Source organism: Notamacropus eugenii, chromosome 4 (genome assembly GCF_028372415.1).
Source record: "Notamacropus eugenii isolate mMacEug1 chromosome 4, mMacEug1.pri_v2, whole genome shotgun sequence".
Classification (NCBI taxonomy): domain Eukaryota; kingdom Metazoa; phylum Chordata; class Mammalia; order Diprotodontia; family Macropodidae; genus Notamacropus; species Notamacropus eugenii.
Genome location: NC_092875.1, coordinates 321,778,763 through 321,803,230, shown reverse-complemented (window position 1 = coordinate 321,803,230; position 24,468 = coordinate 321,778,763). Strand labels below are relative to the sequence as shown.

The window sequence follows — 24,468 nt, the reverse complement described above, 5'->3', positions numbered from 1 at the left end:
AATTTCCTCTCCTGAGAGATCCCTATCCCACTGAAATCCCTTATCCCTAGCCCTACAACAACGTCATTCTTTAAAGCCCCCCTGCTGTGGATGGAGACTTGAAGCAGAAATTGTATATAATATCACCACAAGCTGCAACAAATTAGCACTTACTGACTCTTAGAAAGGGAATCAGGTGGTCAGAATTATACTGCAGCAGCTTGCTCTTCTTCCTAAACTGACAGGTGACAAATCTCTGTTCTACAAAAACAAACTTCAAAGTATCTGTGAGCGTGCAACAAATAAACTAGGCTAGCACTAGAGTATTGTCACCAATAAAAGTACCCTATATAATATCCTGAACATGACATTGACTCCTGAAAATTTAAGGCTGTTTTTGATAGATGTTGCCAGGGCTCTCAAGAGCTGATGGTTAAATGTTCAGTGTGAACGTTTACATCTTGGAAATCAGAAAATGCTGCAAATCAGAACTTGGCTTATTTTTTGGTTGAAAGTCGACTAATAAAGTGATTAAGAAAATATTAATAATGTGAATTATACTTAAAAGTATGTTAGTCTCTGAATTAAGCACTGTAGGGACTATAATGGTTCCGGGAAATATGACTTCTGACTTCTAGGGGCTTGTAAACATCCTGGGGAGATAAGATTTAGAAACATAAGAATCAGAAAATGATCCAATACCATATGTAATCAAGCTCAATTTTTTTAGATAAAAGGAGATATTATTGGGTACTGGAATACTCAGGGAAGGCCCTTTGGGGAAAGTAACATGAGTTAGGCATCTAGCAGTGGGTAGGATTTTCATTAAACAAAAGGAGAAGGAGCATCCCAGACAAGTGCAACAAAACAAGGGATGACACAGAATGCCAAAGATATTGAATGTCCTTGTTTGTCCTTCCCTGAGTGGGAAGGAGATATTCCCTTCCACTTTGCCTTCCTTGTTGCTCCTGCATTTGGCTTCATCTTCACAGAAAATGACTTGAATTTTTAGAGAAGCCAGGTGTTCATTTCACCTCATCCAGGCAGCCTTTTGCTTAGCGTTCCAGAAAACATATTCATATTAAATCTTTGAACCCATACGGGAAACAGCTTCCCCCCCATCACCTCCTAACTGTTCATTCCAATTGGCTCAAATCATGTCTGGTTCTAGCAAAGCTGAGTTGCCTGGAAACTCAACAGCCCTGAATGGGGAATCTGATAAATATCGTTCCCCACTATTCTGATTCTTTCGAAAAATAATTGTGTTTGTATTTCTACTTGTTATCTTTTGTAGCCACATGTTGTGTTAGGAAGAGCAGTGAAAGGGAAGAGAAGGTTTAAACATTTTCACATTTGTGGAAAATATTTTTGTGGTTGTTGATTCAGTCTCTTTTCTTAAAGGACCCCAGTTGCTGCCTCCTACATTCTGTCTTCTCTTTCTGCCTCTCCCTTTCCTACTAGGCTTTATAAGAGTGATTATGGATCCATTAGCTAATAGGCAACCAGGAGTGGCAATCACTCCCAGAGCCCTCATTTGCAGCAGTGTGTCACGATCCTCCTTTTCCCTTCTTCTGTCTTAGCCAAATTTGGTATCTTACCTACCATCTAACATGATGTCAGACATACCACAGATGCTTAATATTGGATAAATGGAATGGAATGTGGATTTACTGAGTTCTTACTATGTACCTCACAAAGTGAAACCAGAAGCATAAGTTTTGCTGCTGTCCCAGACAGCTACGTACAAGGCTGCATGGTAACTACCCATGTAATAGCAGGTCAGATTAGCATGGCTAGTGTGATTTGATTGGTGAAAGCTTTGAGAATAAAGTAGAAACTGAGATGGTATGTTTCTTTGTGTTTAAAAGAATCTTGTTAATGTTTACTCCCTGCCAATGTGGAACTCCAGAGTTAACCCCCCCTAGACTCTAGCAAACGTCCTCATTCCCCACATCTGATCAGTTGCCAAGTGTTTTGATTCTACTTCAAAAACATCCCTCACCTCTCTATCCCCTTCTCAGTACTCATTCAGCCGCCACCCTACTTTAGGCCCTTATTATATTTTACTTGAGCTATGGTAATAATCTCCTAATCCTCCATTCTCCAGTCTCCATTCCAGCCAAACAATACTTCTCATACCTGACCTTTGACTCTTGCTTCAGTGCCTTTGAACAGATTGTCCCCATGCCTGGAATACATTCCCCCCTCATTTTATAGAATCTCTAGCCTCCTTCAAAGCTCAGTTCAAATGCTTCCTTCCACACGATGCTTATCCTAATTCCACTAGCTGCTAGGGCCTCCTCAAAGCCCCTAAATTACCATGTGTGTGTATGTACACATGTGGGTGTGTATAACCTCATAATTAATACATATGTGTGTAATTATATACTTCATATATACATACATACTTTGTAATTATAAACATATATATACAATATGATACTTATACTAAAATATAATACATATATGATGCACACTATGTATGTATATACCAAGTGTGTACAACATTCTAGTATTATGTAGTACATATTCTCTCCCTACATATAATAGCACTATATAACATAGTACTTACTGTATGTATGTATATACGATATTATATAGCACATACTCTATGTACTTACCATGTATGTTATCATTTAAAGTATTACATAGTATATTCCGTGTATGTGTGTATGTAGCAGTGTGTCACTTCCTTTCCCTGTACATAGAGAGAAACAGACAGACATCTTAGGTATGAACGTGTTGTTTTCCTCACAGTAGAATCCTCCTCCTTCTCAAGATCAGGAACTCTTGTTTTTGTGTTTATTTCCCCAGTACCTAACACCCTGCCTGGTACATAGTAGGTGACCAATAAATACTAGTGGTTTGGCTCCCAAGCAGGAGAGAAAGCTTCAGAGTTCCCAGGCAACTGAGCACAAAGTTGGTCTTCCTCTTGGTCCCACTCTATTTTGTGCACTGGTTTAGCATGAATCTACACTGAATCCTGTCAAGGCTACCGCCACTACCACCATCCCAAGAAAATCATTTCAATTTCACTAGATCAGCTGATTGGCTTTCATGAATTATAAAGCCTATGTTGAGATAAGGCAGTCCAAGGATTGTTTTGAATTTTTTCCTTTTTTGTGTGTGTGTCTGCAGTATTTGGAGCACAGTCTAATCATAACTGTTCCTGACCTTCCACCATCAGTTCTACTTAGGTACTTAAAGGCTGAGATTTTTACTAGTGCTACATAGAAGGAGAAGGAAGCAGTGGCTAGGAAGAAAATTAAGCAGTTGTCTAAATGTGTGACTCTGTGGGTAAAATAGAGGTGACATTGTGGTCTGATGTGAAGAATCACTGCGCCAGAAGTCAGGAGACCCAGATCTGCCAATAGTGTGAGTCTTAGTTTCCTCACTAGCTGAAGAAATTAAAAGAGAAGATAAGTTCCTTTCTGGGACTAACATTCTGTCAGTCTGTGACTCTACTCTTGAATGTCTATTGATTGAGTCATGTTGCCAGAGCAGATGGTAGAGCTTCTTGGCTGGGGAGCCTGAGCAAAGCAAGGGTCCTGGGGAAGTCATTCATTGCCTCTTTTTTACAACAGAGCCTTTAAGCCAACATTGAAATTAGCATATGTCCAAAGTCCACCATGACCTAGACAGAGAAGTAGCAGAGCTCCAGTCCAAAACTGGTCACCTGATAACTCCTCTTCCATTCCAAACTCCACTACACCTATCTGGTTTTTAAGCTCCCTCCCTTCCCCTCTTCATGAAATAGTGCATTCTGTGAAACTAGGATTTAAAATGAAAATGTATCATTCAATTTGAAATGCTTCTCAGTGCTTAAAAGAAATGTTCATTATAATGTACATAAAGTATAATGATATGCACTGTCCTGGAACAGAAGATAGTCTACCCGTCAGCCAGTTTTCTGCCTTCCACTCTGAAGATGTCTCTTAACTGTAAGTCATTTGTCTCTCTCTAGAGGGATCCATGACCGTGGTTATGGTTTGTCTGGGGACTGTGAAACAAAGATATACAATACTACAGTTACCAAAACACACACACACACACACACACACGTGCACATACACACGCGTGCGCACACACACCTTTGGGAATATACAAGTTTTATATGAAAAATGTCATGGTACATCTACATTTCTTCTTTCTTTTTCTCCTTCTTTTGGTCTCAACTGATAATTTGTTGACAAGGCTTCCCTAAATGGAAATTGACTAAAAAGCATAGGATCATGGGACTAGAAAGAGTTTTTGATAGCCATTAAATCCATTCCCCTCACTTTAGACAAGTCCTTACAGAGTATGTACGTTGTGAATAGAGTTGCTTGCCCTGATTTTATGGGAGAATCATCTTTTTCACTTTTCAGAAGATTCTGCCTGATGATTGACTTGAATATTCCGTCAATACCTTTTAACCAGCACTTATTAAGTGTCTGCAGTATGCGGGGCACAATCTAATCACCCTGACGTCCATTGCCCACTCTATAGAATAAAGGCCATTTGTCAAAAGTTGATGATTTGGTCTGCCTACAGAAGAGAATATTAAAGAGAATTCATGTTATCTATCCTCAAACATCTGAAAAGTTTTCTTGGAAAAGAAGAATTTGGCCTTGCTACGTTTGGCCCTGGCAGACAAAACTCAGATCAGTGAGAGGTGTGAGCTTCCATTCAACATAAGAAAAAGTTATCTAACTCTTTTTTTAAAATGATTTCCTTGAGAGTTAATGAGTTTCTTATCACCATAGGTTTTTAAGTAGACACTGTTGTGCCTGTTGCGTTGGACATTGATTGGAATTGCAGTAAATTTCAGCCAAAATTCCAGAATGAGGACATGTTGTTAAAAGGATGGTTTATAAGCATTTAAAGGGAAGTAGGGATTATTAAAGCCAGAACTGCATACCTAAGAACAGATCATCCTAGCCCAACTTTATTTTCTTTTTTGATGGGGATGTTGAATTGGCACCTTAGAAGAATACTACAGACATGGTATGCCTCAATTTTAGCAAATGATTTGATAGAACCTCTTTTATTCTCTTTATGGCTCTTGTCCTCCCCTGTGAGAATATAAGTTCATGGGGGTGGGGCAGAGGGAGTGTCATGGTTGCTTTTATATTCATACCCCCATCATTCAGTATAATTTTTGGTAAACAAGTCACTTTTATTTGTCATTTGTTCATTCATTCATAGACAAAATAGAAGATGTGGGGTAACTGTATCCAGCTAAATGGATTCTGAGATGGTTGAATGACTAACCCCAAAGAGTGGTCATTAAGGGGTCTATATATGCCTATAAGGTCATATCTGTAGCAAGTGCCTCTTCTCAGGGGTCAGTGAGTTTGATGAAGACATTAAAAGAGGAATAACTTTTGGAAAGAAACAAAAATTCTACTGTATTCTGCCCTTGTCATAATGCATCTTGAACATTATCTTCAGTTTCATATCCATTTTAGGAAGGACATTGATAAATTGGGTTGCTATGAATAATTTGTTATATAGGATCTTTACCTTCCTCAGGGTATACTTCGAGGAGTATAATTTTTGGTCAGTGTATATGAATACATTAATGACTTAGCTCCCATAATTCCAAATTGTCTTCCAGAATATCTAGTAATTCACAGCTCCACTCAGTGGTGTACTAGTGTGTGTCTGTCTTCTTTACAGTCTCTCCACCAATTTGTTGGCTGCCCTTTGGTCCTGGGACAGGTGGTTCAAACTGTTTAAGACCACTCCATCTGTTAGTCACATACCTGACAGGCAGGGTGAGGAGCAAAGCAGATGTTGTGTACTAGGATTCATTGATCACTTACTTCAAGGGAAGGATCTTATCTCCCCCATCTACCCTTGCAGACTGACCTTGGTGTCATGTTGAAATCAGGCACTGCCTGTTGGAAGCTAAGTGAGGAGACTGTATAGCTTTACCCTTTGAAATTCTGCCTACTATCTGGACGTCATGGAGATTTTCCTGAGCTGCTTGATGGAGGCTGATATTCACAAAATTAGTATCTATAGAGCTGGAAGTGATCTTAGAGATGATCCAGTTCAACTCTTTCTTCCATTTCCTTTTTTAACTTAAGGGGTCATCATTTATTTTTTTAATTTCAAATTAATTTTGCTAGCTATGCATTCTCTCCCCCCTGTCCAAATGAGAAAGCAAGAAAAAAAAACTTGCTACAAACATGTATAGTTAGGCAAAATCTCACATTGATCATGTAAAAAAGTGTGCCACTGCACTCTGAGACTTTTCAAATTGTGGCTAGTCATTTCTTTGATCAGTTTTTAAGTCTTTCAAAGTTGTTTGTCTTCACAAATTGTTGTTATTGGATAAATTAATCTGGATCTGCATGCTTTACTTTGCATCAGTTCATACAAGTCTTCCCAGGTTTCTCTTAAATCATCATCTTCATAGCAAAATGTTTTTCCTTCACATTCATATACCATGACTTGTTCAGCCTTTCCCCCAACTGATGTGCACACTCTTGGTTTATAATTCTTTTCCACTGCCAAAAGATTTGTTCTAAATTTTTTTGTACTAATAAGTTCTTTTTCTCTTTCTTTGATCTCTTTACAGTATAGACTTAGTAGCAAGGTCTCTGGGTCAAAGGGCATGCATGAATTAGCAGCTTTTTAGGTGTTGTTCCAAATTGCTTTTCATATTGGCTAGACCAATTCACAATTGTACCAACAGTGTATTCATGTACCTGTTTCCCCATAGCTCTTCCAGCATTTGTCATTTCCCATTTTTGTCATCTCTGATGGGTACCTCAGAGTTATTTTAATTTGTGTTTTTCTAATTGTTAGTGATGTAGTGTGGTTTTTCATATGGCTATTAATAGCTTGAATTTCTTCTTCTGAAAACTGCCTATTCATATCCTTTTACCATTTGTCAATTGGGAAAGGGTTTTTATTCTTATAAATTTGAATCAGTTCCCTGTTTATCATAGATATTAGACTGTATCAGCAAACCTTGCTGGAAAGATTTTCCCCCAATTTCCTGCTATTATTCTCATTTTAGATGTGTTGATTTTGTTTGGCAAAAACTTTATAAATTTATGTAATCAAAATTGTCCATTTTACCTTTTGTGAACCTATCCCTTGTTTCATCATGAACTCTTCCTCTATCCATAGATCTAACAGGGAACTTCTTCCATGTGCCTTTAATTTGTTTATGATGTTACCCTTTGTGTCAAAATCATGTGCCCATTTGGAGCTTATCTTGGTATGTGTAGTAAGATATTGGTCTTCTCTTAATGTCTGCCAGACTTGCCCAACCTCCTCCTTTTACAAATGAAGAAGTCTAGGCTTAAGTCAGGGGTAGAATGACTCAACTAAAATAACCCAGAGGCAACTTATCTACAAACATTTGTCTCCTGGAAATTTCTCTGGCCTTTAGATGCTTTTTCTGTGCAGATGGCAAATTCAGGCTTGGTGAAGGATGTAAATGAAATCAGAAGAGGATTGTCCCTAGTGTATTAAACTGCCCTCCCTGTGAGGAGCACCTGTGTTTATCTCTTTCAAAGCCTGCAGAGTTCTTGAGGGTGGTGCTGTTTTCCTGTTAGGGCATGTTGTCTAGTGAGTTCCTTCTCCTGGGAGGTCCATGCCTCCACTCCATTGTTGCTAGGAGCAATAGGTACCACTGTTTCCAGGATTCTTTGACATCTGGATCAGCTCCCTACTCACCTAGGCTGATCAGCCAAGTGCCACTTGGCAAACATAGTTGGCTGTCACAGCTGTTTGGTTTTCCAGGCATTAAAAACATAATTGAAATGTCACAGGTGTTTCCCCATTTATAGACTTGTTCCCTTTCATGTGCATTTGTCATCATCATGGAACCTCACAGAATTATAAATTTATACTTGGAAGAGACCTTGGAGGACATCTAATCCAGCCCCTTCTTTTTAAGAAGAGCAAAATGAAACTCAGAAAAGTTGTGGCTTAACCAGGGTCATAAAACTAATAAGTGTCAGAAGTGAAATTGGAACCTAGTTCTTCATGATTCCAAGTCTAGCATTTTAACTGCCAGATCATCTTGTCTCAACAGTGACCTCACATACCTACATCAGTTTAGTTATAGGATACTTTGGTATAATTGTGCTGTTGGACGGCAGTGGTTTGTTTTAAGAAAGACAGTGTTAAGTCCCTTTCTTGTTCTTGCTTCCTTATTCTCTTGGACTAGTTCAAGTTCTATGGAAGTTATTTGTTGGGAAAGAGCTCCAGACCCTGACTCCTTTCATCTCAACCTCACATAAATAACCCAAAGCAAAGCTATTTCAACCGAGCTACTAGGAACAAAGAAAGACTTTGAACTAGTAGGTACTAGCATAGTTTTGAACGGCTATTGTTAGAACAGAAAGAAACACAGATAAGCAGGACATCTTTGAGAGTTAAATGTTGAATTATTTATAAACTTAAAAGTAAAGGCAAGCTGAGATTCACAATTGTCCCTTCTTTTCTATGCTATTTTGTATATGGAAATGCTCTTTTTATTTGGTATTTTTTGAGAATAAGAAAAAAAGCAAAGTCTATAAACTATAGTCAAGGCTTAGAAAAATAGAATGTCTGTCAAAGAAATATTTACTATCCAGTGTGATAAAAAGTGTGGTTCTATGGTGAACTAAAGAATGTGTCAAAATGTATTGAACACATTTGTGTCTACAAATTGTGTAAAAGAAGTGATTGAACAAAAGGAAGATGTGTTGTATGTTAAAAATTTTTGAGTATGTAAAAAAAAAAAATGAACCTCAGCCTTTAATGAATTCTGCGAAACTACTTCAGAGGATTGCTGCTAAACCTGAAGGAATTCTGGGGAAATTCTATCTTTAAAAAAATTCCACTTGTTGCTTTTTCTCCACCTTTAAAAAAAGACCATTTGACTTAGAAAACAAGCACTCACTAGAATATTATTATTGGAAGCAAATGCAATTGAATGATTTCCCTAGGAAATCCAACCTTAATAGATTTCTTAACAGGATTCACAATCATTGATGTCACTTTTAACCAAGTGTCTGTTATCTTACTAAAGATGGTATTCCTTCCTGTAGTAGATAGAACATGGAAAGACATAGTTGTTTGCTTGTTCTCTCTTCCATTCAGCTGTGAGTTACTTGAGAGCAGGGATTGCACTATACAGAGGGATAGAGTGTAGGGCCCAGAGTCAGGAAAACCTGAGTTAAAGTCTGGCCTCAGACACTAACTAGCTGTATGACCTTAGACAAGTCATTTAACCTCTATTTACCTCAGTTTCCTCAACTGGGATAATAATAATACCTACCCTAGTAGGCTGGTGTGAGACTCAAATGAGATAATATTTGTAAAGTGCTTAGCATAGGGCCTACGTAAACACTTATTCCTTTCCTCTTTCCCCATGTCCTCCAAGCAATTTGCTGTTGGGGAGCCTACTGACATGTTAGGAGCTTCCTTGCATTCTCATTACAATGCCTGCCTACCAATGGAATATGTAATTTTCTACTGGCCATACCTCAATCTTGCAACATGACTAGCTTATCTTTTTTTCTCATCATGTATTTCTCTGATGACATGCTTTACATCTCTTTTCTTTCACAATTCCTGATTATTATGTCTTACAGCCTGCTCGCATCCATCATACATATTCCCATTACCATTTAGATCAGAGATTTTTAGCCTGAGGTCCACAATCTCTTGAAGGGGTCCCTGAATTTGGATTGGAAAAAAAACCCTACATCTTTATTTTCACTAACTTTTGACTGAAATTCCGCATTTTCTTCAATTATTTAAAAACATTATTCCAAGAAGGGATCCACAGGCTTCACCACTCTGCCAAAGGGGTCCAAAGTACAAAAGATGTTAAGAATTTTTGCTTTTAGATGATCCCTGACCCCACCTCCTTGGAGAGGGTATTATTCTATGACTGGAAGCCGTAACACTTCACTGAAAGAGTATTGGTGTTAAAAAGACCAGCTTTGGCTTCAGGGAGAAACTTGGCCAACGATGAAATCTACCTTAGAGTCAGGACATCCTATTAGAGTGTCCATTTGCAACATTTATGACGCTGGCCATATTATCATTGTTTCACCTAACGTGTTTTCAAAAACTCTAATCCTATATCTGCCCTATGGCAAAATGAATAGTTTGTGTTTGTAGAGTGAACTGGATGCCTCACAGATTGGAAAGCTTTCATTTGTTTCTTTAAGGCCCCAAAGTCCTGGTAGGGACTGGGGGTGGGGCTGTTGCTGGTGAGGAGAGCACAAGATTAAAACTGAAAAGAACCTTTATAGCCCTGTGAGGTTAAGAAAATACTGTGACACATGAGGGGCAGTGGAAGGTAGAGGGAAGATGTTCTAAGAATAGTCTGGAAATATTTCAGTTATATTTGCATGCATTTAAAGCAAAATGGATCCTAAGGCAATACAATGTTGAGTCACTCAGGCCCCAAGTCAGGGTTGAGAAATTCCCTAGACATTTAACAAATATGTCTGACATAATAAAGTGGCATTTGGAAGAGCTAAGAACCCATGTTCTTTTCTGTTGAAAAGTCTCCTGTTTCTGACATAACTCAGTTCCATAAGTCATTAATTCAGTGAGGTGAATTTGTAGTCTGGTAACAGCTTAGCAGAGTGGTAAGCATTGCTTCCTATTTATTTGGGGTATCCTAAATACAGGGCAAGAAGTGGGAAGAACCATTTCCTAGGTAGCTCCAAAGTAGTACTTGGGTTCCCTAGGTAACCCTTGCTGTCTTCACAGTGTTCCTGGTTCAGGAAGCATGGTTATCCTATGTCCCCAAAAGAATTTACACTCAGATCCAGGAAATCATTCATCATACATTTATTAAGCACCTAATATATGCCAGGCACTGAGTTAAAGGCAGCCAATATGAAGACAAAAGCAAAATGTCTTTTGCTCTCAGAAAAATATATAACTATAGCAGATTATGTCAGAACCATGATTAAGGCTCAAGTAATCTCTAGGCAAAGGATAAATGCAGGTTAAATTTGGTCAACTAGATTCATCACTAGTACTTATTTTAAGGCTCTGAGGACGCCAATTTCATCAGTGTGAGTACTCCCTCTCCTGATATAGTGTATAGCCCCTCCCTACTTAATAGGTGTTTGTAAAAATTTGTCACCAACCTTTTCGTTATTAGCCTCTTTCAATTTGTCAAGATTCCTTCTTAAAAGAAAGTTATATAATCCATCCCTAAGATGATACCCTTCCCCCCAAAAGAACCCTACTTGCTTGGTGTTGGACTTGCCAAATTAGGTAATTTATTGGAAAAGTCTTCAGAACTCTGAATAATATTCATGCCACTGGAGTAAGGCTACAGAAGAGTCTCACCTATACCACTGATCAAAAAAATGAGACATTACTTTAGGGAATTCCCTTTCCTTTCCTATCCTTAGGATCTGAGCTGTATGACCCAAGCTAAGGAACTCTAAGAAATATAGAAATCTATTTTTTTTACATTGCACTAAGTAGTGAATGAAGGAAAAGCATTTATCAAGCATTTATTGTGTACTAAGTGTTGTGCTAAGTTCTGAGGGTACAAGTATAAAAGCAGGATAGTCCCTGCTCTCAAAGACCTAACATTTTGGGTGAGAGAAGCACCTGGAAAAGGGAGTATGGTGGTCAATTCATAAAGGGTTGTTTTGATTTGGAAAGTCACAAAGATCATTTGTAGAACTATGGGAGAATAAATGGATGTGTCTTTTTTAATAGCAATGTTGTGTGTGTGTTCCTCCTTCGTTGCTGAAGAATACCATGCCATCAAAGAAATAATGACATGACTTGTACTTTACTTTGTTTTGAGTGGAGGGCTGTGCAGACCACCAGCCTCACTTCTCCTCCAGAGCCATCTGAATCCAGTGATCAGATATTCATCAGGATGACTGGAAATGACTCAGGATGAGGCAATTGGGGTTAAGTGACTTGTCCAAGGTCACACAGCTAGTGAGTGTCAAGTGTCTGAGGTGAGATTTGAACTCAGGTCCTCCTGACTCCTGCACTGGTACTCTATCCACCACCTAGCTGCCCTAATAGCAATGGTAGTATTAATTTGAATAGTATACCCAGAGACATATCAAAGAGATGGACCAGGTGGATGGTAGGATGAGATGTGAAGCATGGTCTGGGGCTGACTAGATCTAATGGGTCATATGTATCTACGTTGGCTAACTTAGCGATCAAAAAGGGTGCTGGTTTCAAAGCTGAGTAGATTAAGTCACTCAGGGCATAGTCTTAGGAGGTCTGGTGATCTGGAGAAAGTCAATGCAGAATGAATGGCATGGAAATGGCCAGGGTAGACAGTTATATGAGATAGAGTTTTATCTTCTGGAGAAATGAAATGTATTCAGAACAGGTTTTATACATTGGTGGATTAAATAGTTGTTTACCTAGGCAGTATGATATAAGGGATCTCAAATGCTCCTCCAGGCCTAAAGCATATACCGTCCACCAGTAAGAGATTGAACTTGACACGTAATGAAGGACTGACATAATCAAGATTGTGCTTTAGGAAGATTATTTTGGCAGCTGTGCAAAGGAGAGACTGGACAAGGGAGCAGAGGTGGAATTCTCCCTTCCAATTAGAAGAGAGGGACTTGATGAGATGTAGGTAAGGAGAAAGCATTCTAGGCATGGGAAGAGAAGACAGAATATTGTGTATGAGGAACAGAAGGAGGGCCCAGTATGACTGGATTTTGAAGAGTGTAGAAAAATAAGTAATATTCAATGAGACTGGGAAGATAGGGGTCCAGGTTGTAAAGAGCCTTAAAAGCTAAATGGAAGAGTTTATATGGTTCCTCTACAGGTAATAGGCAGCCCCACTGAAGTTGATTGAGTAGAAGTGTCACAAGATCAGATCTTCACTTAAGAAAAATTGCTTTGGCAGCAGTAGATAGTAGTAGTGGGAGTAGTTGGTAACTAAATAGGAGGCTTTTGCAGTAATTTAGGTGAAAGGTGATGAGGTCCTGAGCTAAGGCTTTAACTATGTGGAAAGAAGAGGGCAGATGTGAGAGTTTCTGTGAATGTAGAAGTGATAAAATTGCCAACTGATTGGATGTGTAGGTTAAAAAAGAGTAAAAAATCCAGGATAATGCTGAAGTTATGAGCCTAGAACACTAAAAGAATGGTAGCATCTTCAAAATAAATATGTAATTTAAAGAAGGGAGAGTTTGTGGTGAAAGATCATGAGTTCCATTTTGGACATACTGAGTTTTACATGTCTCAGCTTAAAAGGCTAATATGTGGTGTGTGAAGCTCAAGGGTGAGACTGGGAGTGTATAGATTGATAGACACACTGATTGATCTATGAATCATTTGCTAAAAGATGACCTTAGAAATGATAGTTAAAGCCATGCGTGTTGGGATTATTAAGAGAGAATGTTGATGGACAAGAGAACCTAGGACAAAACCACTGAGACTCCCTACAGTGAGGGCATGATACAGAGTGTAAGCCAGCCACGGAGACTGAGAAAGGAAGTCATACAGGAGGAGAACCAGGAAATAAGTGTCAAAAAAGAAAATAAGTTAGGAGAGCCCAAAACTTCCCATTCCATTCATGCTGCACTCTTTCTGTTCAGTTAAACAAGAATACTTTTCAGGGATCCCTCATACACCACTCTGTAGCTTTCCTGCTCTTAGATGAGAGCCAGGATGGGTAGGTGTGGGAATGTTCATGGGCTAGAGAGAGGTTGTATGATTTGGCTCTTTAGTGTACTAAAAAATAAAAATGCTGTCACTGAAAGAGCATGGATCTAGTTCATCCACAGCCTTCATACAGAGGAAAACCCAGAATAGAAGGGTTTTACCTGCAGGTCATAGAGATGAGCAGTGGAAATCTATGATGTCTGGTAATCAGCCAAGTATAGCACAAGAGAATCATAACACCCAGTTGGAGAATTATAATTTATGAATCTGAAGAACCAGCAGTATCAGCAGGAAAAGCCTCTCCATTTGGGGAGGAAGTTGATTAAGGAGTTCAAGTGGAGAGTCAGTCACCAGGGTCAGAGTCTACTAGTTAAGGTGGTCCTAGGAAGACTAGAAGTCAGATTTAGAGAGAAGAATGTCAAGGATGTTGTTGTTGATTCCATAGGAAGAAAATTGAGGGAAATTCAAGTCATGCATGGTTCCAAAGTAATGGGTCAAATGTCTGACTAAGAACTCCTTGGAAGCATTTGGCCCTGGTGAGTACTGTTGTGTTTTGAAGGGCCCATTCAAGGCCTTCAGCTTCAGTATAATCTAATGGAAATCTTAGAATGAAAAGTCCTGGGTTTGAATTTTGGCTCTTTCACTTGTGTGTCCTGGGGCAAGTTCATTTGACCTTAGAGAGCCTCTATTTTCTTATCTATCAAATGGGAATGATAATACTTGTATTACCTACTTCACAGGGTTTTTTGTGAGACCAAGAAACCAAACCTTTGTGATCCTTGAAGTGCTATAGAAATGTGAGGTATTTAAAGATTTCCAGCAACCATTCAAGGTTCGACAGGCACCCTGACTGATGCTGATTTTGCTTTCTCTCTAGGTGGACGTATCATGACTTCTTCAACAGATACAGAGTGCTCATTAAAAAGAGGGAGCTCACCAACACTGACAAAAAAGCCATCTGTAAAAATGTCCTGGAGAACCTCATCAAGGTGAGCTCACGTTGTGTTGGAGCACCATTAAAGAAGCATTTATTAAGGGTCTACTGCATGCAAAACACCGTACTTGATGATACAAAACAAAACAAATTACACAAAAATAGTCTCAATTTTCAAGGAGCTTATAAGGGGTGGGATTTGGGTAGGGTGTAGGGCTGTCATTGGGAGAATGCCTTGTAAAAAAAAGTAAGTATATAAATATTTGGAAGGGAGATAATGCTAGCAATGAGGGAGATGAGAAAAGACTTCCTATAGAAGGTGGCACATGAACTTGAATGAAGCTATGGATTAAAGAAATAAGTGAGGAGAAAGTATATTCCAGGTGTAGGGATCAACCTGTGCAAAAGATGCAGAAGCAGAAGAAAGAGTGTCAAATTCAAGAACAGAAACTAGGTCAGTTTGATTGAAACACAGTATGTCAAGGGTTTTGATGTAAAATAACTATGGAGAGGTAGGCTGGAATCACATCATGAAGAGCCTTATAGGCCAACCTGAGAGGTGTGTATTTTATTCTAGAGGCAATAGGGAGGTACTGAGGACCGACCCCACCCCCACCCCCCCCACCCCCAGCAAATGAGGGAGTGACATGGTCTGGATTGTCCTTTAGGAAGATTATTTGGGCCGCTGTTTGAAAGACAAATTGGAGAAGGGGGTAGTGATGAACTTGGTTTTGGCTCTGTGTGCAAAAGTGTAATAAAACTAGAGTCAATAAAACTTGGTAAATGATTGTAAATGAAAAGTGGGGGAAGAATCGAAGGTGTCTTCAAGGCTATAAACCTGAATGACTAGAAGGGTTATGGTGACCTCAGCAGAAAGAAAGAAAGGACTGAATTGAGGGAAAAGAATTGATATCATTTGAGATGCGTTGAGGTTGATATTCTTATAGGATGTCCAGATGGAGGTGTTGAGAAGACAGTTGGTGAGGTGAGACAGAAGCTCAGGAAAGAGACTAGGGTTGGCTGAATAGATCTGGGAGACATAAGCATAGAGATCCTGATGATTTTCTCTCCCTCCCCTTCTCTGTCTCCTGGTTTCCCTGACTTCCTTCAGGTCCCAGCTATAACACAACATTCTACAAGAAGTCTTTTCTAATACCCATAATGCTAGTGTCTTCCTTCAAAAGTTATCTCCAGTTTAGCCTGTCTATATCTTGATTGTTCCTAATTGTTTGCATGTTGCCTGGAAGAGTTTCACCCCTGCCTGTGGAAATCTGGGACATCACTTCAGAATTTGAATTCTATCATCGTTCATGTGGCTCTTCTCCTTTATCCTTCTGTGACCAGCTCAGTTGCTTGCCTCAGCAGAGCCCTCCATCACAATGGAACAGCACCTGCCAGCTCCCTGTCTTCATCCCAACCTAAGCATTAAGCACATTACACCATGAAATGATTAGTAGAGAAATGGCAGTAAACATGATAGCTTGGCTGAGTGGCAGATTCTAAATGGCCATATGCATTATGAAGCAGTCCAGGAGCTGAAAGGAGCCTTTTTATTTATTGTCTCCTTCCAATTGAGGAGGAAAGACACGGAGTGTTTATAAACCAAGTCCACCTAAATGAAGGACTTTTGGGGGTAGCAGGCTGGGGAGAATGAGGAGATGGTACTTGGAAGGTGTCCAAGGTCTGTTAGAATTTATCTGCTCCACATTTTTTTACTTCCCTTCTAGCTTGAATTTTCATTCATTCATTTACTCAGGTGTTTACTGAGCAACTTCAATGTACTAGACATCATTGTAGAACTGAAGATTTGTAGGAGACACAGCATGGATAGGACACTGGTCTTGAAGAAAAGAATGTCTTGATTCAGATTTCACCTAAGAAATTTACTTTTTTTGGGTGACCTTGGACATCACTATTTCCATGTTTCAGTGTCCTGATCTACAAATGGGGGATGGTGGTGGTAGTTTGGACTCAGTGACTTTTAAGCTTCTGTCCAGGTCTAAAGATATTATCTGATCCTATGATCTATGATAAGACACAATCTATCCCCAAGGAATTTGCAATCTAAGAATATTATATATTCTGCTATGAAAACAAGATATAACAGAGAAACTACTCTTTAATCTCTGCTTTGAAATATAGTCCCAAATATGCAAGATGAGAGATGATACTTATTGTGTGTGGTCCCCATCAAGCAACATTTTATTAACTACTTATTGTGTATAGGGCAAGATACATTTTATAAATTAAACAAAAGGGCAATAGTACAAGAGTATCCATTCTTGTTTTTTTATATAAATTCTAACCTAGGCTCAGTCATTTAACTCTGTGACTTTGGGATAATTACATCACCTCTCTGGGCCTCTGTTTATTCCTATGTAAAATTACTGGGGAAAAATTAGATGATTGTTAATGTCCTTCCCAAATCAGGGTCAGAAAAACTTGAGTTTGAATCCTTCCTCAGATACATACCAGCTGCATGACCCTGGGCAAGTCACTTAACCTATCTTTGCTTCAGTTTTCTCATCTGTAAAATGCAGATAAGGATAGCATCTAAATCCATAAGAGTTATTGTGAGGTTCTCTATGATAGTTTATGCAAAATGCTTTTCAAACATTCGAACGCTCTCCATAAAGTCAGCTCGTGTTACTAGAATAGCTAGGTGGTGCAGTGAATAGAGTGCTCAGCCCAGAGTCAGGAAAACCTGAGTTCCAAAACAGCCTCAGACATTTACTAGCCATGTGACTGTTTGCCTCCGTTTCTCATCTATAAAATGGGGGTAATATTAGTACCAATTTCCCAGCAGTGTTGTGGGGATCAAATGAGATGATAATTGTAAAGCACTTAGCACAACATCTGGCACATAGTAGGTGCTATATAAATGTTAGCTATTATGAGGATGGTGAGGATCAAATGAAATTAAAAACTGCGAAGTGCTTGACACAATGTCTGGCATGTAGTAGGTGCTATATAAATGTTAACTATTATGAGTATGGTGAGGATCAAACAAGATTAAAAACTGTGAAGTGCTTGACACAATGTCTGGCATGTAGTATGTAGTGTTTAAATGTTAGCCATGATCATTATCATGGTTATTATGGTCATTATTTACACTTGTTGTTGTGCTATTACTCATGTTATTTAGTCTAACCCCATCATTTTACTGAGCAGAGAACTGAGTCACAGAGCAATGACATGACTCACACAAGGTGTGGAAGACTCCATTCCACTAACTGTTCCCTCCTCAGGGTTTTCAAAATTAGAACTAAAACAAACAGACCAACCCTAGCCAATACATCGCCCATTAGAAGTACTGGCCTTTGTACCGCAATAATCGCCAAACCAGTCAAATACGGGCTGATAGGGAGCCCTGCCCCTTCTTAAATTTAGCAGAAAGACCACAACTGACTCTTCCAGCCTTGAGGTCCCTTCCAAGTCCAAGAGCTGGGGAGTTAAAGATTTCAGTCAGTCCCTGACTGGCTGAAGGCAGTGCCAAGACCCTCACTCTGAGAAAGAAGCGTCTCCAGGCAGGGGCCACAAAATGGAAGCCAGACCTTCTGTTTCATTGCCCTCCAGACCCTGTGCAGCTGCTGCTCACCTCAAATATTTATTTAGGGGAGGAACCACTGTATGCCCAACTCAGGTCTGGGCACTGGGCACTTGAATACAAAGATGAATAAAAACAAAACCATAATAAATAAATAAGTAAATGAAAAGAGAGAGACTCCCCTAATGAAGCCCACATTGTCATCTCTAGACATGTTGATTGGACATACTTAGCGGAGCATTAACAAAAGGACCAAAGTCACACAATACAAAGTCACACACACACATTTTTCACATCAAGCATGAAAAGAGATACCACCCACCGGAGGCATGACTTGGTCTGCTTTAAAAGAAGTGGGCAGCAGAAATTTAAGGAGCATGAGATTATAGGTTTTCCACCTTGAATGAACTTTATAGGTCATCGAATTCAACTTTTGAGACCTGGAGAAATCAAGCAGCTTGCCCAAAGTCACATAAATATTTAATAGAAGGATTTGAACCCAAATCTCTGACTCCATAGAGTGCTTTTCCCACTATACTTCACCACTTCAGTCTGTTGGAAGCTCTGATTGTTTTTATGTGGCCAGGTTTCCTACAAACCTTTTAGACTTGATGAGGATGACCTAAAATGATTCTATGACTTTCTTCTTCTCCTCCTTCCTCCTCCTCCTCCTCCTCCTCCTCCTTCTTCCTGCTCTTCCCAACATCCAATGTTCTATGCATGGGGGTGGATGTTTGTCTGAGACGCCTGAACTCTTCTCATCTCTTACATTCTAGGAGAGTGAACATGGAAAATTTTTGTTTATAATCAAGCCTTAACTACCTATGTGTTATCCAATCTGTGAATTATCCTCAGCCAAATGATTAATCACAGAATTACTCTTCCCTAGCCTCTGAACGTTCTTTTGAGTCACCTCTCTTCTACCATTAATTGGGATGAACTTAAATAAAATATAATTAGGAAGGTAGACATGTGGCCAAAAAGATCATATCATCCATTCCAAACCGAATAAAAATAATTTCTGGATTGTCCATCATATCAGAATATCTATGCAGAGGCTTGAATATGTATACAAAGATAAAGGATTTCTAAAATCTGGGGAAAAGGATTAACCTGTGCATACCTTTTGTCCCAGCCATACCACTACTAGGTCTGAATCCCAAAGAGATCAAAAAAAGGGGAGATAACCTTGTATGTACGAAAGTATTTATAGCAACTCTTTTTACGGTGGCAAAGAATTGGAAACTGAGGGGATGCCCATAAATTAGGGAATGGATGTACAAGTTGTGGTATACGATTGTGATGGAATACTATTGTGCTATAAGGAAATGACAAGCAGGATGTTTTCAGAAAAATCTGGGAATATTTATATGAAGTGATGCAAAGTGAAGTGAGTAGAACCAGGAGAACATTATACATAGTGATAGCAATATTGTAAGGATGATCATCTGTGAAAGTTAGCTACTCTGATCAAGACAATTCCAAAGGACTCATGATAAAAAAAAAATGCTCTCCACTTCCAGAGAAAGAACTGATGGACTTTCAGTGCAGATTGAAATATATATTTCAATTTCTTTGTTTTTCTTGCTGTTTGGTTACAAAATCAATAATATGGAAAAATGTTTTACATAATTTCACATGTATAATTCATATCATATTACTTGCCTTTTAAATAAGTGGGGGAGATACTGGAAGGAGGGAAAAAATTTAGAACTTCAAAAAAATTTTAAATGAATGTTAAAAACAAAGAAATAATAAGTTTATTAAAGAAAAATAAAATAAAATTTGAGAAATGGGTTCTGAGTAGAAAAGAAAATAAGGGCCTATGCAGGTTCTTAACTTTTTTGTGTATCTTGGACCCTTTTGACTTTCTGAAGTCTATGGATCCCTTTTCATATTTATAAAATGAAATAGATAGGATTACAAAGGAAGTCAATTATATTGAAATATAGTTATCAAAATATGTGTTTAAAAGTTCAGAGACCCTTGAAATATATCCAGAGATCCTTTGGGGGTCTGTTTGTCCCTAGTTAAGAAACCCTATTCTATACTATTTTCTCTCTTTTTTCTTGGTTTGTTTTTTCTTTCTCTTGGTTTTCCTCTTCTGATTCTTCTTTCACAACATGACTAATAAGGAAGTATGTTTATTACAATTGTACATGTATAGCCTAAATCAGACTTCTTGCCATCTTTGGGATGGAGTAGGGGAAGGAAAGGGGAAAAAATAAAACTCAAAATCTTATAAAAGTGAATGTTGGAAATTAAAAATAACCAGATAAATAAAAGAAACCCTGCTGTACATGTTATGTGAATTTTGCCTTACAGCCTTGCTGATAATTTGTCACCTTCCTCCCTGCTTCCCAAAGGACCCTGACGCATTCCAGTTTGGCCGCACCAAAATCTTTTTCCGGGCAGGTCAGGTAGCATACCTAGAAAAATTACGGGCGGACAAAGTCCGGGCAGCCACCATCATGATCCAAAAGACTGTGCGGGGCTGGCTACAGAAAGTGAAGTATCGCAGGTTGCGAGGGGCCTCCCTTACTCTGCAGAGGTATACCCGGGGCTACCTTGCACGCAGGTAAGTGATGCTCTCCATGTTCCCTTGGTCCCTGACATATATACAACCCTCCTACTGGGACATCCTGGATGCCACGGCCAAACCAATTCACCATATCTTTTCTCTTGTTTATGATCCTACAGTGTGGTTCTTGCCAAATCCAAATTCTTTTAACCAACTTCCAAGGCCTTCCATAATCTGACTCTACTTTGCTTACCTAGCTTTGTATTTCTCTTCTTTCCAACACAAGTCCCTATTTCTATCAGGTAGATACATCTCTGTTACTGTGTTTGTACCCACGTGATCCTACACCCCTTAACTTAAATTATTCCCCTTGGAATGACCCCTGCACTCCAAATATGAGCTTTTACAGAGGAGCTTGTGCCATTTCTTCCCCTGCATTTTCCCTGACCACCCAGGGCATAGAATTAGCAACTGAAGGCCGCTCATACTTAAAGGCTGGGATCTGTCATGGTATGGGTGAAGTAGCCTTAGTTTCTTCAGCTATAAAGTGGGAATATTGATACTTACACTTCCTACCTCATAGGGATAACGTGAGAATCAATTGAAAATATGAGTATGGGTTTTGTATTTATAAAGAGTTCTCTAAGCAGAGCTGTTTGATTATCCTTGCTCTCTGAGCATACATAGATTCATAGGATCATAGATTTAAAAGAAATATCCCTTTTCTTCACTCAAATGGTCATAGCTCTAGTTCATGCCTTCATTACCTGGACTATTGCAATATCCCCCTAATTGGGTTTCAGGCTTTGATGGTCTCCCCTCACCAATCTATCCTTTGCACAACTCACAAAGCAATATCCCTAAAGCAGAGCCTGACCATATTCCTCCCAAAAAGCTCCATGGGCTCCATCTTACCTCTAGGATAAAAGATACTGGGATAACTCAGTCTACCTCTCTGGGCTTATTGCTTGTTACAGTATTCCCCTTTACATGCTTTTGTTCTAATCAACCTTTGAAGTGCTCTATAATGTGACATAATCAGACTCTTACCTTGCTAAAGTCATATATTTTTTTAAAAAAAATTAATGTGAAAAAAGAAATAGCCCTAAGCTTTTTTGTTGACAGCTCTCCCACTTAGCATTTTGTATTAAAAACATACATACCCCCCCACACTTATATATGTACATGTATATTACTTATTCCAAACTTTGCCAAACTATGTGATGTTAGAAGGGACTGTGACGGTCACCAGGTCTAATCCCTTCATTTTATCGATGAGGAATCTGAGGCCTAGAGAGTTAAAAGAACTTATATGGTATTGTACAGCTGGATAGTATCAGGGCCAGAACCTGACCCCAGGTGTCTTGATTCCTAGTCTGTGTTTTTTGTATAACAGAGATAAATCATCTTAAGAAAAAAAAGAAAATTCTCCTTCTAACTAGTATCATTGGGTCTTTGCAGCACAATAACAATAATAACTGACACTGGGGGAAAGGGATCTCTCTATGAAATACTTTGCTCTCTCTTGAGTTTCTCCCCAAAGTAAACATTTGGGGAGCATTGATTCTAGAGCAATTATGTTTTCAATAGGGATTTACTTCAAGAAACAATAATAATAATAATAATAATCAACAAAAAGTATTGCCTGTCTCCTCCCTTTCTCTTTCTCCCTCTCTCTCTCTCCCTCTTTCCTCTTTCCCTCTCCTTCCTCCTCCCACTCTCTCCTGTCCCCCTTTCTCTCTTGCCCTTTCCTTGACTGCAGAGAACAAGAAGGGATCCTCTGTTGAGTTACAAGCCTAATTCAGGCATGATTTGAAGTAAAATTCAGAGCTTTGTTCCTAGCTTCCCTCATGTATAACCTTAAGCCCTTTACAGAACTGAGAATAAACCAAGTGTGTTAATATTTGTTTTGGGGATTTTTTTATGCTAGGTGGTTGAGAAACCCTCTCTGGATAGTACCACCATCCCATTGCATCACTTTCCTTTTTGATTTGTGAAACTAAAAGATATCTTATCTAGGATAAGCCCTCAGAATTTCATCAACATTCTTTGCCAAGTTGTCAAAGGAGACTGGGTAGCTACTATATGTGCACAGCATTGTCCTGAGCACTATGAAGACAAGTGCAGAAGGAATACAAAAGGAAATATTAGTAACTCACATTTTTGTAGTATTTGAGAGTAAAGTAGATAGATTTGTCCCCATTTTACAGACAAAGAAACTGAGGTCAAGAAACTTTCCAGTGGTCCCACAGAAAGTGCTCAGAGCTGGAATTTGAAACCATATCTACTGACTTCACATCCATTACTCTTTCTAGTGCCCCATACTGCCTTGAATATGGCTCTGCCTTTGGTTAGGTGGCTAGATGGTACAATGGATAGAGTGGCAGACCTAGAGTCATGAAGACTCATCTTTGTGAGTTCAAATCTGGCCTCAGACACTTCCTAGCTGACCCTCAGACATATTACTTAGTCTTGTTTGCCTCAATTTCCTCATCTATAAAATGAACTGGAGAAGTAAATGCAAACCACACCAGAAAATCCCAAATGGGGTCACGAAGAGGTAGACACAACTGAAACTCAACAACAGCAATGACAACTGGCATTGGTTAGCTGGTAATCTAATGGAGCTGAGAAGACTAAAGAATGCCTAAGGATACCTACAGTAGAAACACAGACATTCACTTCGTGAAGTAGGCACTATGGTGTTATCAGGAGACCTGAGCTGATCTTAGGAAATCATTTCACTTCTCTGGTTCCAATAGTCCTTATCTGCAAGATGAGGGTCTCTAAGGTCCTTCTCAGCCTGAAAATTCTTATTGTATCCTTCTAAGGATTTGTGGAGTGTCGTCATATTCCTACCACCAAGTTGGACATTGTGAGTAATGTAAAAGCATAGAACTCCAGATACTAACTATTAGGAATTCATAGTCTCACTCAAGAACAACTCATGTACCTACATTAAAAAACTACTGGTCAATATGAAACACTTACTGATCAGGTACCGTGATAAATGCTATGGAAAGACAAAATTGGAAGAGAGGTTAGAAGGGGTAAATATATAAAGCTCAGTTCAAGGAATTGAGCCACTGACCTGATCTTTATGTGACCTGTCCTGATACCTCTAAATGTTAATGCCTCTTCTTGACCCCACTTCCCATAATTACCTTGAATTGACTTTTTCTTATATTCTTCATACACACACACACACACACACACACACACACACACACAGAGGCACGTGTGCATGCACATATATGTGTATGGAATATAACTTCCTTAAGACCAGAAACTGGTTCATGATTTTTTCCTTTGAATTCTTAGCCTAGCACATAGTAGGCACTTAATGTCTGTTTATTGACTGATACAATGAAAGTAACTAATGATGTTATACAGAATTAAAGAGAGCATTGAGAACCTTGCTGTAGTAATGACAGTGACAGGTGGGTTTGGTCAAACTTCCTAGGAAAGAAGGCACTTCCTCCTGCAGTATATCTTAGGGAACTCAAATGAGGTGGGGAATCTCTCTGACTTTGCCATCCATCTTGGCACTATAGGTTGGCTGAACACCTGCGGAAAACCAAGGCAGCCATTGTCCTCCAGAAACAGTATCGGATGCACAGAGCCCAGAAAACCTATAGAAGGATCTATGGGGCTACTGTCACTATCCAGGCCTTTGCCCGAGGCATGTTTGTACGGAAAGCCTACCACCAGGTACTGGATGAACCTCCTCCTTCTTTCCCCCTTCTCCCACTCCCTCCACCAGTGGAATGGGTGAAACTTGAGAGGGGATCGCAGAATAATTACATACATTTCTATGGTGAAATTTAACTATTAAGAACCTACTATGTACTGGGCAACATCCAGATG

General features: G+C 39.2%; 1 protein-coding gene across 4 annotated transcripts in view; it reads left to right on the top strand.

The window, feature by feature from the left end:
• The window catches only part of LOC140502852 (unconventional myosin-Vb), a 556,148-nt gene that overhangs the window by 424,092 nt on the left and 107,588 nt on the right, over positions 1–24,468 (top strand). For all 4 annotated transcript variants that reach the window (XM_072606904.1, XM_072606907.1, XM_072606905.1 and 1 more), the window contains 3 exons: positions 14,477–14,588; positions 20,447–20,658; positions 24,156–24,312. In XM_072606904.1, the coding sequence (XP_072463005.1) occupies positions 14,477–14,588; positions 20,447–20,658; positions 24,156–24,312 (481 nt within the window). The remainder of the gene's footprint in view (positions 1–14,476; positions 14,589–20,446; positions 20,659–24,155; positions 24,313–24,468) is intronic.